The sequence below is a fragment of the Nicotiana tabacum genome, chromosome 12, assembly GCF_000715075.1.
Source record: "Nicotiana tabacum cultivar K326 chromosome 12, ASM71507v2, whole genome shotgun sequence".
In the NCBI taxonomy this organism is placed as follows: Eukaryota; Viridiplantae; Streptophyta; class Magnoliopsida; order Solanales; family Solanaceae; genus Nicotiana; species Nicotiana tabacum.
The window spans coordinates 42,817,965-42,843,448 of record NC_134091.1 but is presented as its reverse complement, the minus strand read 5'-3'; the positions used below and the strand labels follow the sequence as shown (position 1 = coordinate 42,843,448).

The 25,484-nt window shown below is 39.2% G+C and overlaps 1 protein-coding gene across 1 annotated transcript; it reads right to left on the bottom strand.

Moving 5' to 3' along the window:
* Positions 1-17,699: 17,699 nt before the first annotated feature.
* Positions 17,700-22,415, bottom strand: LOC107803962 (F-box/LRR-repeat protein At3g26922). Its single transcript, XM_016627764.2, has 4 exons — positions 21,573-22,415; positions 20,600-21,493; positions 20,378-20,521; positions 17,700-18,214 (listed from the first exon to the last, which is right to left on the bottom strand). The coding sequence occupies exons 1-4, from the start codon at positions 21,633-21,635 to the stop codon at positions 17,909-17,911; spliced, it is 1,407 nt and encodes a 468-aa protein (XP_016483250.1). The 5' UTR covers positions 21,636-22,415; the 3' UTR covers positions 17,700-17,908.
* Positions 22,416-25,484: the final 3,069 nt, after the last annotated feature.

Genomic DNA, 25,484 nt, shown 5'->3' with positions numbered 1-25,484 from the left:
GGCTAATAAAAGAGCCGGTGCTAAGGTGGCCCAGTTCAGGATCGATGTTGAGGTCAACTAGGCCAAGGCCAAGAGCATGGTCGATCATGCTAAATGGAAGGCTCAGAGAGAAGCTCTCGAGGAGGTCAGTGCTCAGGGCTTTGATGTTGAGGCCGCAATTGAAAATGCCAAGACGGAGGAAAACAGGGGTCGAAGGCTAGTCTTCCCTCAGGAAGACTCTGATAGCTCGAGCGAATCTGAAGGCGGGGAAGATCCCGATAACGCGGCCTCCGATGAACACCAAGCCATTTAGAGGACCTTAAGTAGTTTTTGTTATTTCTATCGAGGCTGCTTCGGCCTTTGTAAAGAACATCCTTTGGGCCGAGCTGCTTTTGTAAAAGATTTTGATGTATATATAAAAATTTTCCCTTCTATGGCTTCTGAATCTTTTGCCTTTTTGTTAACTAATACAAAGGTCAAAAAGTGCCTTAGCATTGAATAATTATTCGAAGATCCAAGATTGAGATAGTAAGGACCGATAGCAAGTACTGCACTCGACCGTTTCTCATAAGTAGTCCCCGAGTGAATGTTCGAACTCGAACTGAGGTGGCTCTTAGGCTTGATAAATAGATGTCAAGTGAAATGATTCGCTCAAACTCGAAGCAAAGTATACTTTAGGCTTTGTGGTCGAGTGAGGATTTGCTCGAACTCGAAATAAGGTAGCCCTTGGGCTTTGTAGTCGAGTGAGAATGATTTTTCGAACTCGAAGTAATGCTAGCCCTTGGGCTTGATAGATAGTCCCCGAGTGAGAATGGTTGCTCAAACTCGAGTCAGGGTAGCCCTTAGGATTTATAGTCGAGTGAGTATTTTGTCGAACTCGAAATGAGAGTAGCCCTTAGGCTTAATGGTCAAGTGAGGACTTGCTCAAAATCGAAATAAGGTAGCCCTTAGGCTTTAAGGTCGAGTGAGGACTTGCTCGAACTCGAGATAAGGTAGCCCTTGGGCTTTGTAGATGAGTGATAATGATTTCTCGAAGTCAAAGTAATGGTAGCCCTTAGGCTTGATAGATAGTCCCCGAGTGAGAATGGTTGCTCGAACTCTAGTCAGGGTAGCCCTTAGGCTTTATAGTCGAGTGAGGATTTGCTCGAACTTGAAATAAGAGTAGCCCTAGGCTTAATGGTCGAGTGAGCGTTTGCTCCAACTCAAAATAAGCATAGCCCTTAGGTGTAATGGTCGAGTGAGTGTTTGCTCCAACTCGAAGTAAAAAATGGCCTTTAGGCTTTATGGTCGAGTGAGAATGATTTCTCGAAATCGAATTAAGGTAGCCCTTAGGATTTATGGTGGAGTAAGTGTTTTCTGGAACTCGAAGTAAAAAACAGCCCTTAGGCTTTATGGTCGAATGAGTGTTTTCTCGAACTCGAAGTAAAAAAAAAAAAGCCCTTAGGCTTTATGGTCGAGTGAGAATGACTTCTCGAACTCGAATTAAGGTAGCCCTTAGGCTTTATGGTCGAGTGAGTGTTTTCTCAAACTCGAAGCAAAGTAGCCCTTAGGCTTTGTGGTCGAGTGAGTGTTTGCTCAAACTCGAAGTAAAAAACAGCCCTTAGGCTTCATGGTCGAGTGAGTGTTTGCTCGAACTCGAAGTAAAGAACAGCCCTTAGGCTTTATGGTCGAGTGAATGTTTGCTCGAACTCGAAGTAAAAACAGCCCTTAGGCTTTATGGTCAAGTAAGTGTTTTCTCGAACTCGAAGTAAATAACATTCTTTAGGCTTAATGGTCGAGTGAGTGTTTTCTCGAACTCGAAGTAAAGAACAGTCCTTAGGCTTTATGGTCGAGTGAGTGTTTGCTCGAACTCGAATTAAAAAACAGCCCTTAGGCTTTATGGTCGAGTGAGTGTTTGCTCGAACTCGAAGAAAAAATAGCCCTTAGGCTTTGTAGTTGAGTGAGAATGATTTCTCAAACTCGAATTAAGGTAGCCCTTAAGCTTTATATAATTCGATCTCGTTAATTTTTTGGATGGCAGTCCCCGATTTATGGGGTAATCATTCGAACTCCGGTCATGGTCGGCCCTTAAGCCTATTTACATAATAGATCGAGAATATGAAGTAGAAGAACCTTTCTAAGGTATGAGATAGTGGTAAAGAAGAAATTTCTCCTTATATCTCATCATACATGTGTACATGTTTTGTGCCAGGGCTCGAACAAACTATGCGGGCATGGTTCGTTTGACCATTTGGCCCTTACAAATTTATCCTGTCGAGACCCTGTTGCCATGAAGTAATTTCCTTGCATCGAACTTGATATATTTGAGGGCAATGCCCCCCCAGTATTCGAGGTTGATTGTAAAGAGGCCTCTGATACTGTTGAATTGCTCTAAGTTAGCACGATCAATGGTTGTCTCATTAAAAACCTCACCGAAAAACCCATTGGGGACAAAACCGGTCTAATGGAAAAAGAGTGCAATGCGTGCTTTCAGACCTAAAGGCTTCGAGTTGAAGAATCCATTCCTATTTCTGGACGAACACCTGCAAGGGTTAGTTTCGAAATACAAATGAACATGGGAGGGTCGTACCTTATCAGTAGTATCGCTTTAGGTATGATACATTCCAATTGCTCGGTAGTCGTTTGTCGTTTATCATACCGAGCTTGTAAGATCCTTTTCTAAAAATTCCGAGAACCTGCTACGGTCCTTTCCAGTTCGGACCCAGTTTCCCCTCATTCGGATTTCAGGTGTTGAGGGTGACTTTTCTTAGCACCAAGTCCCCAATTTTAAAAAGTCGAAGATTGGTTCTTCGACTGTAGTACCTCTCAATTTGCTATTTTTGGGCGGCCAATCGGACGAGAGCAGCTTCTCGTCTTTCGTCCAACAATTCTAGGCTCGTATTCATGGCCTCGTTATTCGACTCCTCTGTTGCATATCGAAACCTGATGCTAGGTTCTCCGACCTTGGCCGGGATCAGGGCTTCGGCGCCATAAACCAACGAGAATGGTGTTACTTCGGTACTGAATTTCGATGTTGTGCGGTATGCCCATAGGACCTCGGGTAGTATTTCTCTCCATTTTCCTTTGGCGTCGGTCAATCTCTTTTTAAGATTTTAGATGATGGTTTTGTTGGTCGATTCGGCTTATCCGTTCCCGCTGGGATGATACGGTGTTGATAGGATCCTTTTGATCTTGTGATCCTCGAGAAATTTAGTTAATTTGCTGCCGATGAATTTTGTTTTCCATTATCGCATACAATCTCGGATGGCATCCCGAATCGACATATGATGTGGTCCCAAATGAAGCCTATCACTTCTTTTTCTCTGACTTTCTCGAAAGCCTGTACTTCAACCCATTTAGAGAAATAATCAATCATAAACAAAATAAATTGAGCCTTACCTGGGGCCGATGGGAGAGGGCCAACGATGTCCATTCCCCATTTCATTAAAGGCCATGGAGATAGGACCGGGTGGAGTAGCTCCCCGGGTTGATGAATCATGGGCACATGTCTTTGGCATTTGTCGCATTTTCGAATGAACTCCCTTGCATCCTTGCCCATATCGATCCAATAATACCCTGCTCTGATTACATTGTGGACCAGCAAATCGTTACCGGAATGGTTTCCACAAGTGCCCTCGTGAATTTCCTATAGGATGTAATCGGTAACTCTTGGTCCTAAACATGTTGCCAGTGGTCCATCGAACGTCCTCCTAAACAGCGTTTCGTCTTCGGACAAGGTGAACTATGCTGCCTTTATGCGCAGAGCTCTCGATTCCTTTGGATCTGATCGAAGCTTCCCGTTCTTGAAGTACTCTATATATTTGTTTCTCCAATCCCAGGTTAAACTTGTGGAGTTTATCTCGGCGTGACCTTATTCAATTACCGATCTCATGAGTTGTACGACAGTCCTCGAGTTGAGTTTGTCATCTTCGATCGATGAACCTAAGTTTGCAAGAGCGCCGGCCTCGTTGTTCTGTTCTCGGGGTACATGTTGCAAAATCCATTCCTTAAATTGATGTAGAGTCACATGTAGTTTGTCCAAGTACCTTTGCATTCGATCTTCTCGGACTTCGAAAATCCCATTAACTTGGTTTACCACGATGAGGGAATCACACTTAGCCTCTACGACTTCCGCTCCCAAGCTCCTAGCTAGTTCGAGACCTGCAATCATGGCCTCATACTCGGCCTCATTGTTAGTCAATTTTGTAGTTTTGATAGACTATCTAACTACATTACTTGTGGGTGAGTTTAGTACAATGCCTAGTTCGGATCCCTTCGCATTTGAGGCATCGTCCGTAAAGAGGGTCCTGACTCCTGAAGAGGTACCCGATTTTATCAGTAGCTCTTTTTCAATCTCGGGTACGAAGCCCGGTGAAAAGTCAGCCACGAAGTCCGCCAAGATTTGAGATTTGATAGCGGTTTGAGGTCGATACTCAATATCGTACCCGTCGATTTCTTTGGCTCATTTGGCCAATCGACTTGAAAGCTCGGGTTTGTGCAAAATGTTTCGAAGAGGATAAGTTGTTACAACATGTATCGGATGACATTGGAAATATGGTTTTAGTTTCTTAGAGGCGCTTATTAAAGCAAGCGCTAATTTTTCTAAGTGTGGATATCTAGTTTCAGACTCGCCTAAGGTCCGACTGACATAATAAACGGGGAATTGCGTACCTCGTTCTTCTCAAACCAGAACTCCACTTACCAATATCTCCGAGACATCTAAGTACAGGTAAAGTTATTCGTCCACTTTCGGGGTATGACGTAGCGGCGGGCTCGATAAATACCGCTTTAGTTCTTTCAAAGCCTGTTGGCATTCCGGAGTCCATGCAAAGTTGCTTTTCTTCTTATGCAATGAGAAAAATCGGTGGCTCCTATCTGAGGATCTAGAAATGAATCGTCCTAGGGCGGTTATTTGCCCTGTTAACCTCTGCACGACCTTTACATTATATACTACCGTGATGTCCTCGATAGCTTTGATTTTATCGGGGTTGATCTCGATTCCTCGATTGGACAACATGCAACCAAGAAACTTGCTCGAGCCAACCCCGAATGCACACTTTTCGGGGTTGAGCTTCATATTGTACTCCTTCAGTATGTCGAAAGTTTCCTGCAAATGCTTTAAATGGTCCTCTGCTTGCAGGGACTTAACTAACATGTCATCAATATAAACTTCCATTGATTTTCCTATTTGTTTTTTGAACACTCGATTTACTAGGCGTTGATAAGTTGCACCAGCATTTTTTAGACTGAATGGCATTACGTTATAACAGTAGGTACCGTACTTAGTGATAAACGAGGTATTTTCCTGATCCTCCAGGTTCATCTATATCTGGTTGTACCCGGAGTAGGCATCGAGAAAACTGAGAGTCTCGTGGCCGGTCATGGCATCGATTATACGATCGATACTAGGCAAAGGAAAAGAATCCTTAGGGCATGCTTTGTTCAGGTCTTTATAATCTATGCACATTCTAAGTTTGTTTCCCTTCTTAGGGACTACCACCACATTTGCTAACCATTCGGGGTATTTTACTTCTCGAATGGATCCTATTTTAAGAAGTTTGGTTACCTCGTCCTTGATGAAGGCATGTTTGATCTTAGACTGGGACTTCTTTTTTGCTTTACCAGATGGAATTTCGGATCCAAGCTTACTCTATGAGTGGTTATTTCCGGTGGGATCCCTGTCATATCAAGATGGGACCAAGCGAAACAGTTCATGTTAGCTATAAGAAATTGAATAAGCTTTTTCTTGAGCTCGGGATCTAACCCCGTGCCCAGGAATACCTTTCGCTCGGGCAGATGTTCAATTAGCGTGATTTGATCCAGTTCTTAGACCGTTGATTTGGTAGTATCGGAATCATAGGGGACCACAAAGGGTTGAGGGACCCCATAGTCATCATCTTCGTCAGTCTTTTGATTCTCTAGTTGGGTCGAGGCTGACGTTTGTGATTGCTATTTGGTATCCCGTTCCTCCTTCAAATCTGATCCCTTTGTCGATGATTGTGAAGATATTGGAATAACTTCATCGACAGCAAATATTTATTTTGCGGTCGGTTGCTCCCCGTAGACCCTTTTGATCCCTCCGATGTTGGGAATTTTAGAACCTGGTGAAAAGTCGAGGGCACTACTCTCATGTTGTGGATCCATGGCCTCCCGAACATGGCGTTATATCTCATATCACCCTCGATCACGTGGAACTTTGTTTCTTGGATGGTCCCAGCCATGTTTACTGGCAAAATTATCTCGCCCTTAGTAATTTCACACGCCATATTGAATTCGTTTAGTACCAGGGTTGCGGGCATGACCTGGTCCTGTAGACCGAGTTGTTCTACGACCCTTGATCGAATGATGCAGGCCGAACTACCTGAATCAATTAGCACACGCTTAACTTGAGTGTTATTCATAAGTACATATATTACCAGTGCATCATTATAGGGTTGCATGATTCCTTCTGCGTCTTCGTCACCAAAGGACAAGGTTCCTTTAGGTGTGTAATCTTGAGTTCGAGATCGCTTCTCTCTTGCAATCGACATCTTAGTGCGTTTAAGCACCGGCCCCTAGGGGACATCGATCCCTCCGATGATCATGTGGATGATGTGTTGTAGCTCTTCTTGTTCGTTTTGTCTATTGAAAACTCTGTTTTTGAAATGGTTTTTGGTCCAGTCACTTAAAAATTCTCGAATGTGCCCTTCATTGAATAACTGGACTACCTCATCTCTCAACTGCCTGTAGTCTTCGGTTCTGTGGCCATGGGTGCCATGATACTTGCACATTTGATTGGGATTTCTCTGGGTTAGATCGGACTGCAGAGATCGAGGCCCCTTAGTATCTTTGATGCGTCCGATAGCCGACACGTTGGCGGACGCATCGATGTTGAAATTATATTCTGATAACCGTGGTGCTTCATTAGGTTCGGCATGCCTGTCGAACCCATTCTTGTTCATCAGCCCTCGAGACCCTTGGCCTCGATCACTTCTCCTTTCGCCTCGGACAGAGCTACGTGCTGGTTTGCTACCCCTACGATCTCTATTATACGGCCGATATCGGTCCTTATTCGACCTTGGTTCTCGGTCGATGTCCCTTTTAATAACGGACCCAGAACCCAACTGGTCATCTTCGACTCTAATCTTCAATTGATATCGATTGTGTACATCGGCCCAGGTAACAAACGGGTACTCGATCAAATTCTACTTCAACTATCGTGAAACCATCGAGCTTCATTCGTTCAGTCCTTGAGTGAAAACTTGAACAGCCCAATCGTCTATGATCGGTGGTAGATCTATTCGTTCCGTTTGGAAACGAGATACGAACTCTCTTAGCATCTCATTATCTTTTTGCCTTACCTTGAAAAGGTCTGACTTCCTAGTCTCGACCTTTATGGCTCCTTCGTGTACTTTTACAAAAGAATCTGCAAGCATAGCAAATGAATCGATCTTGGTCCATGGAGTCCCAAGAAGGTAAGAACTCCAACATGTCTGATGTTTCTTCGGCCAAATAAAATATACAAGTGGGACCTGTACTATGAGCAAGTTGTGCGAAACCCCACTTCTTTTTTCCGGTTCCGAAACAAGTTGGGCGAAATAGGGTTCTACTGGGAAACCATGGATTTTTTAGTTTTTGCCATTGGTTACTGGATGAGCCACTGGAATGGAATGAGATAAGAATCCCTGGAGATCTTTCCATTTCACTTACTCGTAACAGGCTTTTCTTCTGTAGAAGACTTCTTCCGAATGGCATAATTGTCTGACACTACGTTCCTCGATCTTCAAAGAAAACTAACTCTTCCTACTCCTCCTTCTCCTTTAGGATAGGATCCTCCTTGGTCCTTCTTTCACTAATGGACTCGCCATTTTCTAGTAGTAGTAGTAGTTCATGCGAGGGACTCTCCTTTCTATCGCTTGCCCTTACCTTTCACTCTCATTTGGTCTCAGTTAGGCGGTAAATTATGATACCATATCATTGCCCCCTTTGACAGGGTTTCCCCGAACTTCTTCAATAGTACGGATTTGATCTCGTCGTCTTCTAGATCGTTCCCTTTAATGGCACATGTGTAAGAGGTGACATGTTTGTTGGGGTCGGTCGTCCCATTATATTTAGTAATTTTGGGCATGCGAAACCTCTTAGGGATCGATTTGGGAGCCGCGCTCGGAGAGAAAGGCTTTTGTACGAATTTTTTAGAATCCAAGCCCTTCAATACCGGTGGTGCCCCCGGGATCTGATCAACCCTGGAGTTATAAGTTTCTACTTTTTTGTCATTTGCTTCAATCCTCTTTTCTCCTGACTCAATTCGTTTTGTGAGTTCCTCAAACATCTTAATAATTTCGGGATTAGTCCCCGATTCTTGTTCATTTGATCTTACTACAACTGGCCCTGTTTCGTGGGTGACTTCTCTGGGTGGATCGGGCTCGGCCCTGCTCGGTGCCTGGGTTTGGCTCTGCAACTGAGCTATTGCTACCTGTTGAGCTTGCAACATTTCGAAAATCATACGCAGGCTGATCCCGTCTTCTCCAACATTTTGGGTATTTCGAACTGCAGATCGAGTTTCACCATGAATGTTGTTTTCGGGGTCAGAACATTATTTTGCCTCGATGGCCAGATGTGAATTAACGCCATTGGATCTATGGCCCGAGCTCCAACGGGATCGACGGGTGGCCTTTCATCCCCGGTCATCAAGTTGTTGTTCTCATCTTGAAGGCCAGCTTCGTTGTCGATAGGTAGGGCCATTAATTGAGAGTTTGTTATTTTTAACCTGAAATCAAAGACACTTCCGAGAGCAAGTGTAGAATGGTGTGTTTTGCAGAGATTCGTACCAAATAAACACTGTTATCCTTAGCCCCACGGTGGGCGCCAAACCGTTTACCTCAAAAAACGGATAGAGTTGAATTTATATGTAGTTCTAAGGATACGTGGTATAAATTGGTACAAATTGGAAAAATAAGTAGAAATATATCGAATATTGACTGTAAAAAGGGAATGAATACAAATCTAATTTTGAGTAAAGAATGATTGATAAATGAACAAGATGAATCAATATCCAAAGCCCAAAAAAGGATAATATTTGCTATATGTGTGTAAATCTCAATAATCCTTGAATGTGAGAGTGTATGAATGTATATCTCAATGTGCCTTTTACAAATGATAGCCACTCTTAATATAGTAGAGGAATCCTACTTTTGATATAATTAAAAATACATAGTGGGGATCTCATGATAGATTAATTAATTAGCTTTCCCTTGATTTTCGCAGAGATTCTCTTCCCTAGTGCGGCTATAACGGCTCTTTGTCTCCTGGCTCGATCTCGATCACGATCTTGGTCGATCTCGGTATTGGTCGATCTCTGGGCCTCGAGCTCGATAGTGACTCGAGCTCGATCGGTCTCTGAATCTCGATCTTGGTCGGTCTCTGGATCTCGAGCTCGACTTTGACTCGATCTCGGTACTGATCGATCTCTGGGTCTCGAGCCCGACCTTCAAACTTCACATCACAGCTCGATATTATAATGACGAACCTCGGTCCATCATACTCCAATCTTGATTAGTCGCACAAAAGACAAAATTATTTTGCCAATTTTCAAGTCTTATACTTCTTCCATTATGGTAGCAATTATTTGGTTAAATAAATCCATCCACAGTTTATCCCTCTAGTGTCTTCCTTGTTTAATCAAGAGGCAAACATGAAGGCAAAACTTGACTTGATATATAGCAGACCCCATTGCATCAAGAGCAGAGAAGTAAGGGATGTTAAGGATAATCTCAAGAGAATAAAAATAAATCTCATTACTTCCAAGACTCCTAAGTCCTGGTTAGCTATTTGATTAACTTCTCAAATGCCTCTTTGTCAATTAAGATACTCTTTATAACTGCATAGGTATTAAATTCACAATGTTTGAAGAAATTAGAGCCCCTTCAGAATACATATTAGAATCTTAGTCTTGGAGGTTTGCCTAAATAATATGGTATGGGACCAGTGACATAATTTGAGTAGATACTCAAGAGAATTAATTAGATTAGCCAATTATCACCAGTTAAATTGCACGAATTGTGTAAAATATATCTAGTGTGCAAAACTTAAACTCTTCCACATATAGGAACTCTGTAGGAATTTAGGAAAATTATTTTCTCATTGGTGATCGAATGTTCTATACATTGTGTATATTTATACAAGTATTTGAAAATCAGCAAAGGACAACTACAGCTATACTAATTATAAGTATCTAATTCCTATATGTTTTCCTATAACTAATTGTACTGTGATATATACAGATATTATCTAGCTGCAATTTGCACTTGAATAAGAATGTTCTGGAAGGTTTGAATGTCTTTCAGCTGTATCCAATATGCTACAAAGAATGGACCGGATCTTTAGATGTAACAATAGGCCCAGTCCTTTGTTTGTATTGGGCTTCTAACTTGTGTTTTGTGTGTTGGCCCAATTCCTTATTATACCCGATAGACCCTTGTATAATAGAGTCTGGTCTTGTACTTTCTAGATCAGTCGACATATTTCTTGTCTCTTTCTCTCTCCTTGTCTTCGACTATATCATCTCTTTGTCGACCAAATTAGGGTTTAGGGTCTAATTATAATATTCCGGTCCAACACCTCCTCAAGTTGGAGGGGTGAGAAAGCACACCCAACTTGGATATGATCGATTGGTGTAAAGGTCCAGAAAGAGGTTTTGTAAACACATTTGTGAGCTGAGCTTTTGACGGAACAAAAGATAATGAGATCAGTCCGGCTAGGAATTGTTGACGAACGAAGTGACAATCGATTTCCATGTGTTTCGTCCGTTCATGGAAGACAGGGTTTTTTGCTATGTAAATAGCCGCTAGCTATCAGAATGAAGAGAAGCTGGCAAGGAGGGGGAAACTAAGAGATCTGTTAAAAGGCGTACAAGCCATGTGAGTTCTGCAACGACCTTCTTCATGGATTTGTACTCGGCCTCTGCAGAAGAAAGAGAGATTGAAGACTGTTTCTTTGATTTCCATAAAACATGGGATCCTCCGAGGTTGATATAAAAACCATTTACTGAGCGACGAGACTTCGGACAGAACCCCCAATCGGAGTCACAAAATGCGACAATTGAAAAGAGGGGTCTGAATTCATAAAGAGCCCAAGACCCGGCGAAGATAGCAGATATCGGAGACAGTGTAACCCAATATCAAATTGAGATCGACGGGGGATTTGTATATATTGGCTGAGATGTTGAACTGTGAATGAGAGGTTCGGGCGAGTATGGGTTAAAAAATTAAGCTTGCCCAACAATCATCTGTAGATGGTTGGATCTTGAAGAGGCTCACCAACATCGGCTCGAAGCTTGAAACTAGGATCTAGCGGAGATGAAGCTGGACGTGAATCAAGAACACCAAACTCAGAAAGAAGCTACAAGGTGAACTTCCTTTGATTGATAATTAATCCATGTTTTTCTCGTACTACTTCCATTCCGAGAAAATAATTAGCATCTCCAAGATCTTAAATTTTGAATTCTGAATTGATGAATTCTTTTAGATGAGAAAGTGCTGAAGGGTCATCACCTGTTGGAAGTATGTCATCTACATAAACAGCAATAATTGAAATTCCAGAAGGTGTCTTTTTGAAAAAATAAAGAATAGTCATTAAGAGAGTGGGAATAGCCTTTGAAATTGAGTGCACCATTGAGTCTTGCGTCCACTGGCGTGAAGCCTGTTTAAGTCCATATAAGAAATTTTTTAATCTGGAAACATGATTAATAGAAGGTGAAGTCATTCCTGGTGGAAATCTCATGTATACTTCTTCCTGTAGATCACCATGAAGAAAAGCGTTATTAACATCGAATTGAAATAATTTCCAATTCATTTTGACTGCAACTGCTAAAATGCATCTAATAGTTGTCATTTTGACCACTGGACTAAAAGTCTCATTGTAGTCTATTCCTTCCCTTTGTATGTTCCCTCGGATAACTAGTCGAGATTTGAACCTTTCAATACTTCTATCAGATCTATACTTAATCTTATAGACCCATTTACAAGGTAAAGGTTTCTTTCCTTTTGGTAATTCAACCACTTCCCAGGTTTGGTTGGCCTCCAAAGCTTGAAGTTTTTTTGCCATAGCATCCTGCCAACTGGGATGTAAAACTGCATGGGAGAAACTTGTAGGTTCAATGATGTGAGAAACAGAGTTTAAAAATGATTGATTTGTCGAAGAAAGGTCTGTGAAAGATAAGGTAGCAGGTGAGACTGGTGCTGCAAAATAAAAATTTGTTAGATCAGTCAAGTACACAGCATTGCACACATAATCTGCCAGATAAGATGGTGGATTGTGTTCCCTAGTAGATCTCCTTAGTTCAGGTTGAAGGGGAGTAGGAGATGGAGAATAAATGAACCTAGAGATAGGGGATGAATGAGGATCTGTTCTAGGTGATGCTATTGAAGATGGCAGAGTAGGACTAGGACTTAATTCTGAAGAAGAGTGGTTATCAGACTGAGGGAAAGAGTGAGTTTGGTCTGGTATAGTAGAAACTTCTTTAGGGAAAATGGGTGGTTCAGGTATAGGAGAGGGAAAAAGGAATATGTCCTCATAAAAAACTACATCTCTAGAAATAAAAATGGTTTTAGATTGAAGTTCCAACAGTTTGTATCTTTTCTTCCCAAAAGGATATCCTATAAAAATGCACTTGATTGATCTAGATTCAAGTTTTGACATGTGATGAGGTAAAGTAGAAGCATAACATAGACAACCAAAACATTTCAAAAAATCATAAGATAGAACTTTTCCAAAAAGAATTTCAAAATGTGTTTTGAAGTTAAGCACTCTAGAGGGAAGTCTATTTATTAAAAAAGTAGCAGTTAACAAATAATCACCCCAACACATAGTAGGGAGATTAGACTGAAATAATAGAGCCCTACATGTCTCTAAAAGATGTTTGTGTTTTTATTCAACCACTCCATTTTGTTGTGGTGTAGCAACACAAGAGATTTGATGAAGGATTCCATTAGAGGAGAAAAAAATTGAAAGAATGGATCTTGATCCTAATTCCAAAGCATTATCTGAACGGATGATTTTAACTTTTGTTGCAAACTGCCTTTCTACCATTGCTAGAAAAGATTTTAAAACTGGAAAAGCATTGCTTTTTATTCTTAAAAGATAAGTCCAAGTTCCCCTACTATAGTCATCTAATATGGTCAAGAAATATCTATAACCATCATGAGCTAGTACCTTGTAGGGTTCCCAAGTATCAACATAAAAAAGTAGAAAAAATAAACTTATGTTGATATTGCTTGAATGAAAAGGCAATTTTGCCTGCCTAGCTTGAGAACATATATCACAAGGATCATTAAACTTGGCCAGAGAAGGAAACTAAAAACTGGATATATTTTACATACTAGATAAAGGCATATGCCCCAACCTTTTGTGTCATAGGCTTACATTAGAATTGACTCTAGCAGAACAAGAAACTAAATGAGAGAGAATGTCTTTCCTAAGGTTATTACAGGCTCAATAAGACTGAAAAACTCATTGACTTCCATAAACTAATCCAGAACTTAGAGAAGCTGGATTAAGTAGATATAGGCCTTCTTTCACTTCACCAACTACCATTGGCCTCTTCAGTGAAGGGCCCTGCAAGAATGTACTAAAAGATGAGAAAAACAAGGTACATATGAGTTGTTTAGTGAGTTTGTGAACTGAAACTAGGTTAAATCTGAAATCTGGAATATATATAACACATTGTTTAGGATTAAATCTGGTAGAACATGCACACTAATAACTTGACTGACCTTAACTTTATATGAATTTGGGATATTGATATACAGAGATTTGGTTAGAGGTTTCACATTGAATAAAATAGAATAATCAAAAGTCATATGTTTTGAAGCCCCTAAATCTATTATCCAGGAGGTAGAATTCATGTAAGGAAAACAAGAAAGACAATATAGGTTAGGAGTATTGATTGTTTTACCAGCACAATTGGCACTAGCATTTGCATCAAAAATCTGCTCACCCTGCTGACCAACCTTCACCTGTTGAAGAAGCTGGTAGAGCTGACTGAGCTGCTCTTGAGTGATGACCTTCCCTGTTGCATTTTCTTCCATTGTGTTGACTGACTGAGTTGTGTTTTCTTCATTCATGATTGTTGCATTGCTGTGAGGACCTCCTCGATACTTGCTGTGAGGACCTCCAGGTTTCTTGCAATAATTGCACACCAGGTTATTCTTCTTTTCTTCAAGACTTGCTTTGAACTTTCCTTCTCCATTAACATATTTCTGAAAATTGATTTGTTGATTTTGTGCCAGGAAAGTAGTCTCAACTGGGTGTTGTGCAACTTGAATTTTCCTTTGCCTCTCATCTTGAATAAGAAGAGAATAGGCTTGATTGATACTAGGAAGAGGAGTAATCATCAGAATGTTACTCCTCACAACTGAGTAGGTATCATTAAGCTCCCATGAGAAATTGGATTAGCCTACCATCTTGAAGGGACTTCAAAGTTCTTGACTTTCCTACACAATCACACTGACAGGTGCAGTGCACACAAATATTCAAGGTATCTAACTCATACCAAATCCTTTTCACCTTTGTATAATATCCTACTACATCAGAGGTCCCTTGCACCAGATCACTAAACTTCTTTTGCAACTGATAAAGTTGAGTACCATTACATTGTCCAAATCTAATATCAAGCTCTTTCCAAATTTCATTTGCAAATTTAGAATAAAGGACACTTTCAGCTATGTCCTTAGACATAGAGTTCAAGATCCATGATATAACCATATCATTGCAACGATTCCACTGCTTGAAGTCAGTGAAAGACGCATCAGGTTCAGAATAGGTTCCATCGATAAAGCCAAGCTTGTTCTTGGTAGAGAGTGTAATAACCATGGCTCTACGTTATCCTCCATATCACTTTCCATCAAAGACTGAGTTAACAAGAACCATCCCTGGTGAATCAGTTGGATGAAGATAATAGAGGTGAGTGGAATCGATAACCATAGCAACTGGTTGAGTGATTGTTCGAGCTGCAGAAACATTGGAAGAGTCATCTGTGGAATTTGGTGCCATTTCAATGGAGAAAGAAAATAAGATGACTGGAAAAAAATGTAGACAAGGGTTTCAGATAGCTACTGCTCTGATACCATGTAAGAATTTAGAAAAATTCTTTTCTCATTGATGATCGAACGTTCTATACAGTGTATATATTTATACAAGTATTTGAAAATCAGCAAAGGACAACTACAGTTATACTAATTACAAGTGTCTAATTCCTATATGTTTTTCTATAACTAATTGTACTGTGATATGTACAGATATTATTTAGTTGTAATTTGCATTTGGATAAGAATATTCTGGAAGATTTGAGTGCCTTTCAGTTGTGTCCAATATGCTAAAAGAATGGGCCGGATCTTTAGCTGTAACAATAGGGTCAGTCCTTTGTTTGTATTGGGCTTCTGACTTGTGTTTTGTGTGTTCGCCCGATTCCTTATTATACCCAATAGACCTTTGTATAATAGAGTTTGGTCTTATACTTTCTAGATCAATCGACATATTTCTTGTCTCTTTCTCTCTCTTCGTCTTCGACTGTATCATCTCTTTGTCGACCAAATTAGAGTTTAGGTTCTGATTATAAGATTCCGGTCCAACAAACTCAAATCATTCGATATGGTGCCAGCCATTACGCAACAATGCCAAACACAAATTGATCTTGGATATTGTAATTTCCAATAAATTATATTTAGGAAAAGTTAGGAAAATATTTTCCAAAAACTACACTTACCTTCACATCTAACCCCAACCCCCTCCAACTTCAATTTTTTATTTTTTTTCGTTTTTCTACAACAAAGGGATCTCAACCCATATTAACTAGAAATTTACTTAGTTGGCCCAATTTTACTTTTTTTTTTTTTTTATTTTCAATTTTCTGTTTTTCGTTTTTCTGCATCACCCACCCACTCCCCCCCCCCCCCCCGCAATTTATTTATTTATTACTTTTTTTGTATTTTTGATTTTCTATTTTCGTTTTTCCGTTATACCAAACACACCCTCTATCTACATAACCTAAATCTGAAGCCCAAACTAAAACCCAACAATACAAAAGATAATAAAATAGGTTATTCTGTATCTTTCCCATGTTCCACTTTCAAGCTCAAAGAACCCCAAATATTGGAAACCCTTCTCTCCACTTCACACAAGCTTCCCGCTCTGCAATTCTTGTTGAGAAGTAGTCATTGTTCAAGTTTGTAATTGCATACTAGTCTTATTGCTCCAATACAATTTGGTAAGCTAAAGTATTTGATTAAACCAATTATGTTATTTTGTCCCTTTAAATTTAGGTATAACTGTTATCTTAGATTATTTTAATGAATAGTAATCATGCGAATAATTGGTGATTATTTGATCTCTTTTTCAAGCACAATATAACTAAAAAATAAAATCGAAAATAAACCGAAAATCAAAGAAACCGAGAAACCCAACTAAAATCGAAACCGAAAAAAACCGAGTATAAAACCGAGTATATATTGGTTTGATTTAATTATAAATTTAGTAAACCAACATACTTGGTTTGATTTTGGTTTAATAAAAAACCGAACCAAACCGCCTCATGTACACCCCTAGTATTAACTACTTGGTAATTTGACAATAAGAATAAATAAGGAACAAACAATTTATTTGTTATTATATTATGTGTTTTCTTTGAGTTTGTATAAATTTTGTTATATTTCTACACACTATATTAAATAATAAAATATAACTAATATTTATTAAAAGGGATCATACATAAGATGCACCATGTACTTGCGCGAAAAAATCAGTTTCACACTTAAACTTTACGGGCGTCTCATTACCTCCTTATACTTGTCCGAGGTAAATTTAATACCTCCTTGCCGGACCCAAAATCTCTCCTGAATTGAGCAGTGAAATACACTCGCGTCACATACCTTCCACGTCATAAAATTTTTAATTTTTTTTCCACAAAAGTTCCTTACTTATCTTCTTTACACCCCTCCCCCAAAACAAACTCACCCACATGCTTTACCTTCTCCTAAAAGAAAAGGTCTTTCTCTGAGAAAGAGAGATCTAGAGATACAGATCTGCACAAATAATTGGATAAAATTAACACATCATACCTAATTTGAAATATTTTGGGCTTAATGATCAAAAGCAGAACATAAAAGTTGTAAAGTTCGATTGCAAACAAAGAAGCATCGGTAAGCTTTTGGCCGGAAAAAGTTTTCCGGCAACCTTTTCTTACTTTTTCCGGCAACCTTTTCTTATCTCCAATTTCTTCGTCCATTAATCCAATCTTTTTACCTAAAAAACCCTTGCCAAAACCTAAACATTAAAACTAAAAAGAAGATGGAGGACTTCATCGGCAAATATTTTCGGTCGGAGAGGATTTCAAGGTTCTTAACACAGTAACCTCATCTCTCTTCCAACAAATCCTCGCTAGAATTTTTAAATGGGATGGAACATGTAAAGTTAGCGGAAGTGAAGGTGATGATGGAGCCATCTGGTGAGTGATGAGAAGGAGGGAAAGAAGAAAAGAAAAAAAAGAGAAAATAATAAAAAGAAAAAGTAAAAAGACAAGAGGCCCACCAAAAATTAATTATGATAATTAGTTCCATAACATCCAATAAAAAAAATAACATGTGTATAGTTTAATCCACGTTTGATATTTTTTTCAAGATCCACGCGCATTTATGAATGAAGAATTATTTTCACTGCCATATCATATTAAATTAACTTTGGACAAGTATAAGGAGATAATGGAACGCCCATAAAGTTTAAACGTGAAACTGATATTTTCACCGGGTGCATCTTATGTATTATCTCTTATTAAAATAATCATTTCTACTCCAACAAAATAAACTACAAATAGAGCGGAGGGATAAAATACAATCATAATATTAAACTACTTTTCTCCTCCAGCAAAATTATAAATTTAAATGGACGGGTCCAAATAAACATTTCTGTAATTAACTTAGTATCACAATACTAACAACTGAATATGCGAAGGTACTTCAGCTTCAAGCTGGAGCTTAGCAAAATGTCTTGCCATTTGCTCCTCCTCACTTTTGTCAAGTGAAAAAGAGACATAATAGACATCTTGAGCCCGGGGATCAACAATGATTTTCTCCAGCGCACTTGCATTTTCCAAGAAATACCTAACGAGTTCAACTTCACTGGTACGTCCATAATATCCACTCAGCCTGAGCACTTTGAGGTGATGGAGAGGACATCTTTCAGCCTTCCTACACTTTCTTTTTGACCTCGTGGGTTTCGCCCACTTCAACTGCCAATAAGAAAAGTAAATGACAAAATAGTACTCATGTTGGAAATGACAAGAATCACTAAGGTAAAAGCAATCCATGGGAATTTTCAAGTTACACCTTAACTAGCAAGATCCGCAAACCATATTCAGATTTCCAACGTCACTCAGAATGGCTCTAAAGATCTGGCTTCCTCTCCCCTTAACTCCCAACATCCCTCTTTTTGATCAAGGAACATATAACTACCAAAGATTGTGATGGGTGGTAAGTAACCTCGATCATTAACTAAAGATCTTGATTACAAGTCCTAAAAATGGAACCGCCTTTCTGGAGAGTGTGTTACCCCCAAAGTGGGACTTTCCGGCATGAATCTGAACTACTCGAGCCCCAAAGCAGCTAATGGACACCAAGTTGGAAAGCAACAAAAAGAAGAATGCAAAATATGAATACTTTCTTCTTCTTTTATTTTTAGTGGTTATTGCCTATTGGTCAGAGAACATCAGAAAAAATAAGTAAGAATAATAATATTATAAATGGATCTTGAACCTATTAACCCTGTTTGACTGAATGAAAATTCAACATTTCACAATCATTGTTAAAAGTCATCCATTATCACTTGACTGCGGGAAAATTCAACATTTCATATTGACATTCATAACTTAAAAATATAAACGTCCAAACATCAAATCATATATCTTCTGCTAATTTGATCAAGGAGAGCAAAGAAAGCTGTTGTTAACATTTATAATTCCATTTCAAGTTTGTTTAAACAGCAAAATCTACAAAGACTTTTAGATAAGAGAACTTTTGCAGCTGTTCATAGGTTGCCCTTATTTGATTGAGCGCTTCAAACTTTTGAGGTTCACAGTACCAATGGACTCTCAGAGCATTCAACTTTACTCTAACTTTTCTACAATCTCAAACGATTTTATTCAACATTATAAGCAGGTAAACTTTAATCAGATATCACTTAGAAGCGTATGTGGAGGATTCTTGTTCTTAACAGTAATCAACTTAGCTGCCTGTGATCACATTTCAGCTTAACATTCTAAGAAAAAGGGTTAGGTCAAATAAGTCTTTGAAAGAATATTGGAAGACATTTTTTAATAAGGTAAAGCTTAAAAGAATATAGGAAGACATTAAACCAACAATTAATTCAACTGTGCAAGTGCTGTTTGGGAAGTGCATACCCAATGCGCTAATCTCATAAATTTTCAAATGTCATTTGATGCCCGAAGGCAATCAGTTTCATGGGAAACGAATAACTGCTACTCCACTCTCTCCCCTACCTTTAAAAAAAGGGTTAACTTTCCTCTGCAAAGAGAGCTTGTGGCCTAATATAAGACCTCTACCTCAACTGTCCTCTACATCACTGGCTCCATTGCCAAAAATACAATCGATTCAAATCCCTATTCCTGGGAGTCATTTGGTTGGGACACCAACTCTCAAATCTCCTCTACCAAATGCTTCTCTTGATTTCCAACAACATTGTCTAAGTCCTCATCTCCACAGCCTCTGTTCTAGTCTATTCATCCTTCACAGGCCTAACTATCTACTACCAACGGCAACTTACTTCTCGGCTCTCTTGCTGGCATGTTCTCTTTTGAATTTGGTTCATGTAATGAGGACTAATGGGTTCACAGTCTAAGCAGTTTTAGGAAAAGTTTGAGAGCAAAATAGTCATTGTACAACAAAATGCCAAATATAGTAAAGTATTAAGAATTGAAAATCTGGGATAACATAAAAATCGGTCAACTATCAAGTCACCGACAGAATTAGTAATACCAACGAAATGCCAGAATCAAAATTCAATTCTGGAGTCACTCCACCATACCGAACGAGCTTTAAGGCAGTAATTCGGTAAGAGAATTTAAGTGGAAGAGTAATGAAAGATCAGATTTGGTTTCACGTGATAAATGCAAGTTGAAGCTTAAGTCAGCTCACCTATCCACAACCTATTGAAGAATGGACACCTACATAAAGGCAGGGACTATTAGAATGGCAAAGGAAAAATAGTTAGAAATTAGACAACAGCCTGTTAAGTAATACACATTCATGTCCAGCTTGTCATAACCTATTCTTACCAAGCTTGATTTGTGATGTAACTGAATTAAAGTAATGAAGCACAAGCAGCACTAATTTCTCCAACCAGAACTCGAAATAAACAAATTAGACTTATCACATACCTTCAACTCAAATTCCTCCAACAATGGAGCAGCCTCTATCACATGCTTACAACCTAAGACACTCATGTCTTTCCATGCACGAACACATACAACAAATTTCTTGAGCTTGGTAAATTCAGGAAACTTGTAATGCCCCATATATTCCTGGGAGATATTAAAAACACACCAATTAGCACAAGCAAAGGAAAGGTAGATGTACATTTCAAAAGTTTGATTACTGACCAATCCCATATTAGCAGTTATTTTGAGGACCTCTAGCTGAGAGAAAACACAGGAAACCCCAGCCAATATGTTATCCAAAGTACTTGAGGAGCTAATAATGTCTACCTCAATCAGCATAGGAACATTCGAAAGCAATAATTTGTGCCCTGATGTAGTCCCAAGCGTTACAAGGTTTGTATCACGGATTTTAAGTGATGTTAAATCGGGGCAGGACCATATCCCCAAGTGTTTCAACTTGAGTGAAGGACCAACAACATCCAAATTTACCAAAGTTGCCGCTCCATAAACCACCATTTCTTCTAGATATGGACAATTTTGTAGGAAGAACTCAAGAACTTCACCTGTCACGTTGACGCACTTCAATAACAGTACCTTTACAGACTTAAAATTATGCCGGAGAGGTGGGAACTCGCGGAGATTGTTCGAATGAGGTTGATTGGGACCAAGGAGCTGGGGCGGAAAAGTATAACAATAATCACAATCTCGAATCAGCTCCCCACCTTTTAACAATTCCAACTCTAACCTTTGAACTTGCCTAGAAAAGGCAAACTCAAGCCACTTGTCAATATCATGCTGGGCGAATTTGTTTAAATCGAAACAAACACGGAATTGGTCTAATCTCTGAGCTTTACAGATTTGCAAAGTACGGTTGACCCATCTTACATACTTCTTCATGTGCCTTTTCCGAAGCTTTTCATCCAATGCTACTTCGTGCAATGGTTTGGTAGCAGCAAAATCAAGACGAGGAACATATCTCCACAAGGGTAACCACCGCTTGGAGAGGACACTCGTGTCTGCTGCTTCCTTAACACTAAGAAAAGATAGTATATGTAACAGAATATCATCAGGCAACTGACTAATGCGATCCTCTGGGGTGCAAACTCGTCTTGAACACTAGAAAAAAATAGAAAAGAAAAGCAGTTTCAGACTATGAGAAAAGAATTGTAGCACAAGTCTTGGTAGTAGGATTTACCTTCTTTAGAGCAAAATTATTGGAAAGTTGCAGTCTTTTAGCCATGAGAGTCTCCCGCAGCATAACAATTAACGGAATGAGATAAAAGTTTGTATTTTTCTTTCTTTTTCCAACTACCAGAGTCAATCAGTACTAACATGGCCATAACATACTCTAAAAATCATACAGAAACTAAGATTACAAGTACAAATAGGTGAAAAAAAGAGGAGTCTTGATTACTGTATATTCGTGTAGAGGAGGTATATATACATATATTTATCAAAATTGTGCAAAGAGTTATTTTGAAAAGAAAATAGAAAAAGGAGATCAAGGTCCCTGCTGGAAAAGCAAAAGACTAATATATACATATAATTTGAGAAGAAATTAAAACTAAAATATAGTAGTACAAAGATGGGAAGGAAAGAAGCAGAAGAAAGATGCACAGCAAAAAAATTGCTCTTTTTCGATTGAAACACAGAACAAAGATGCACCACTGCAACAAGATTGCTCTTTTCCAAACCTGAACGGCGGATGGCTCTTACGGTTACCCTTAGAGAGAGAGAAAACCAGATTCGATCGAAACAGTAGTAACTGACGGCTCTTATGGGTCTAGGCCCAACAGTTGCTCCATGCCCCGCACCGTCCACATCCGATTGGATTTGAGCTTGCCTTTTCGGCGGTCAAATTAATTTTATTTCCCGCCAAGGAGCCGCAAATACCAGAATTTGAACAGCTGAAAATGGATTGAACATCTCAAATCTGCAATTCATATAGAGACTAGGGTGACATTTGCACAGAGAACCATTTTTTGGAATCACTGTTCACTTTTTGTCCTCTTTTGAAAGATCGTTGTTAAGGTGACCCTTTTAAAAAAATTGGGAAAAAAATACCCTTTATGACATGCTACAACAGTTTATGGAGAAAAAATATTAATTAGGGATTTGGTGTTGCAGGACAACCTGATCCAACAATTGGAATAAAAGGGCCTATATTTTGGTATTTGGCACCTGGTAGCCCAAATGTGTATATCTAAGTTTATAACACAATAATATTGTATTGTTTGTATATCACAATGTATAACATAATAATATTGTGTATATCAAAAATGTGTATCATAACTTAATTTTCTTTCTCTCTCTCTATATATATATCAAAACTTTATTTTCTCTTTTGTATATCTCAATGTATAACATATCTATAGATGCCTTGTTTTGTTTAGCATGGTGTATAACACAATAATAATGTGTATTAAATCAGGGTTTGCTGGAGCCTAAGGTCACTAAGGCAATGGCCTTAGGCCCCCAAAATACTTAGGCCCCAAAATCTATAAATAATATTAAGGTATGCACTATTGATAGAATTTTAAAAATAATTAGTTAAAATAAGTATAGCTAAAAGTTTTACACACCTTAAATTGTAGCTACTAGTTGTTTCATGTCTATAATTTGTCCCAACTTAAATCGATCTCTTATGATGTTATATTAGCATAATTTTTCTTAATTCTTTGAGTGCCTTTGTAGATATTTTTCAAGCTACTTTGATAAGTAAATATTAAAACCACTCTATCTCACTATGGCCACCCTGTTGTATGTCCTTAATATTGAATGACTCTTAAAACATAGTAGATACTACAGTATTATTTGTTTTAACTTATATTTAGAATTAAAATTTCTAAGAAAAACTGTATAAGTAAAAGAATACTCTAATTGGCAAATTCAATAAGGTAAAAAGTGTTAATTCAATTACCGTTAATAATTTCTATATCAGTTGCCTCGGTTGAAAAAGTTTTTAAAAACTAAATCAATAAATTTCAACATGATAACACAAGAGAGATTAAACACGTTGGTTAGACATTGGCAATAATTAAAACTGATTTACCTTCTTTAAATTTCGATACATTATAAGAGTAAACAAATAAAAAGATTACGGCCTCACTTTTATTTTCGCCTTAGTCCCGTATTAAGGTCTTGCAACTTCCTTGCCAGTCGACTCTTCAAGCTCCCTCTTTAGTAGACTTCTTGTATGACCAGCTATTTATTTATCTTCTTTGTGTATATATCAATTTTATTTTTTTTATTTGTGTATATTTTCTTATTTTGTATGTCACATTGGAACAATGCAAACTTGCTGCTTAAAAGACTATTGAGCAATGCAAAATCCATCTGTGTTGCCCCATCTCGCTAAAAACTTTAAAGAATTATATTTTCAGAAACTTACCGAAGTTCACAAGTTTTCTCTAATTAAAGTTCCTGGAGAATGAAAACTCGATTTGTGGACGAACCAAACAAGGTATTTCGACTTCAAAAATTTGTGAACTCTGAAGAAGAATACTACTTAGAAAATGAGTTACACTCATAAAATCAGCTTCTGCTTATTTTATATGCATTTAAGTATTTGGAAGACCAGTTTTGAGGGGATATATAATTTAAGCGTTAATTTAGGAATAGAATCTTCAATATCGATTATTTTCGGAGATTTGGCTATACAATGTCAATTTTCTTGGGCTTGAGTTGCCAACCTAATTTTTGGTCAAAAATATGCCAACTGATATAGGATGTTGTCAACATGTGTCTATTTAATAACCACGATTTATCAAGCCCCATGTCATGTCCTTAGTCTTTAACTAAGCGCACGTGCGCTTAGTTTAAGTCTAAGGACGTGACAAATTGGTATCAGAGCAATGGTTGCAACTAAGGGAATGTCGAAAGACAGAGAAATTAACGTTGCCAACACCCAAGCCAACGTCATCCAGGATATTGCTGGCAAGAACAGTCGTAACAAAAAAGATGAATGCCACCAACAAGAGCCAAGAGGTGCCGCCCGAGATTGTGCCAAACGAGAGGCTTGCATCCCAAGAACCATCTACCACTGAGGTGAGCGAGGATGAAGTGGAGGTCCTGCCGGAGGACGTCTCGCTCGGTAAAGAGTGGGTGATGAAGGTGAATGTGGGGATGGACGTCGTCGAGATCTTTGGCCAACGCTTGGGGGGGAGGGGGGTGGAAGGCACCCTTAGCATTCTTGAGAGACACACTCTCAAGGAGATTGAAAGTATCCGAAATGACTTGGAGAGACGTACACAGATTGAGATGGAGCTAAGGCAAACCATCGCTGCCTTGGAATGCAAACTCATGGAGGCCCAGAGTACTATCGATGCTATGAAGGCAAAGATTGAGTCACTCGAGGAGCATGTCGATGTTGGCGTGACCGAGACAAACAATAATGTTGTTACGACGAGGGAGGCCAATATCGAGACTCCCAAACCCTCGGTGTCAAAGGTGTTCGTAATGCACAAGAAGTGGAGAACTTCCTTTGGCACTTGGAGAATTACTTCAAGCACGAAAAAGCGAGGGACGATGAGACTAAGATCAACACTGATGTGTTGTACCTCTCAGAGATTGCCACATTGTGGTGGCGTCGAAAGTGTATTGAGATGGAGAAGGGGCTATGCAAGATTGAGACGTGGGAATAGTTCAAGAAGGAGTTTAAGAAGCAATTCGACCCGATGAATGTGGTGTACGAGGCTAGGCGGTAAGGAGCTCCGACAAACGACCACAATTCGGGAGTATGTGCGAGAGTTCACTACCTTAATGATGCAAATCTTGTCGTTGTCTGAGGAAGATTCCCTCTTCTACTTTCATGGATGGGTTACAAAATTGGGCAAAGCAAGAGTTAAGAAGACATCAAGTAGCCAACGTGGACGAGGCCATAGCGGTAGCTAAGTCGCTCGTTGACTTCAAGACGGAGCTAGCCTACCAAGTCCAAAGAAGGCAACGCCGAGAGGGGTGGGGGAGGTCATGATAAGGACAGCGAAAAAGGCATAGCCGGGGTATACAGAGGCAATGGCAAGGGACCATCCCATATAGTACAAGGGTCTAAGAGAAACGACAAGAGGCCATAAAATGGTAGCGAGTACGTGCCTAAGAGAGAGTGATA

Coding starts and splice junctions, on each gene's coding strand:
- LOC107803962 (XM_016627764.2), bottom strand. CDS start 21,635: ATGCTGCGGGAGACTCTCATGGCTAAAAGACTGCAACTTTCCAATAAT. Junction 21,494..21,572: donor ATAATTTTGCTCTAAAGAAG/GTAAATCCTACT, acceptor ATTTTTTTCTAG/TGTTCAAGACGAGTTTGCAC. Junction 18,215..20,377: donor TGGAGGAATTTGAGTTGAAG/GTATGTGATAAG, acceptor TCTTATTGGCAG/TTGAAGTGGGCGAAACCCAC.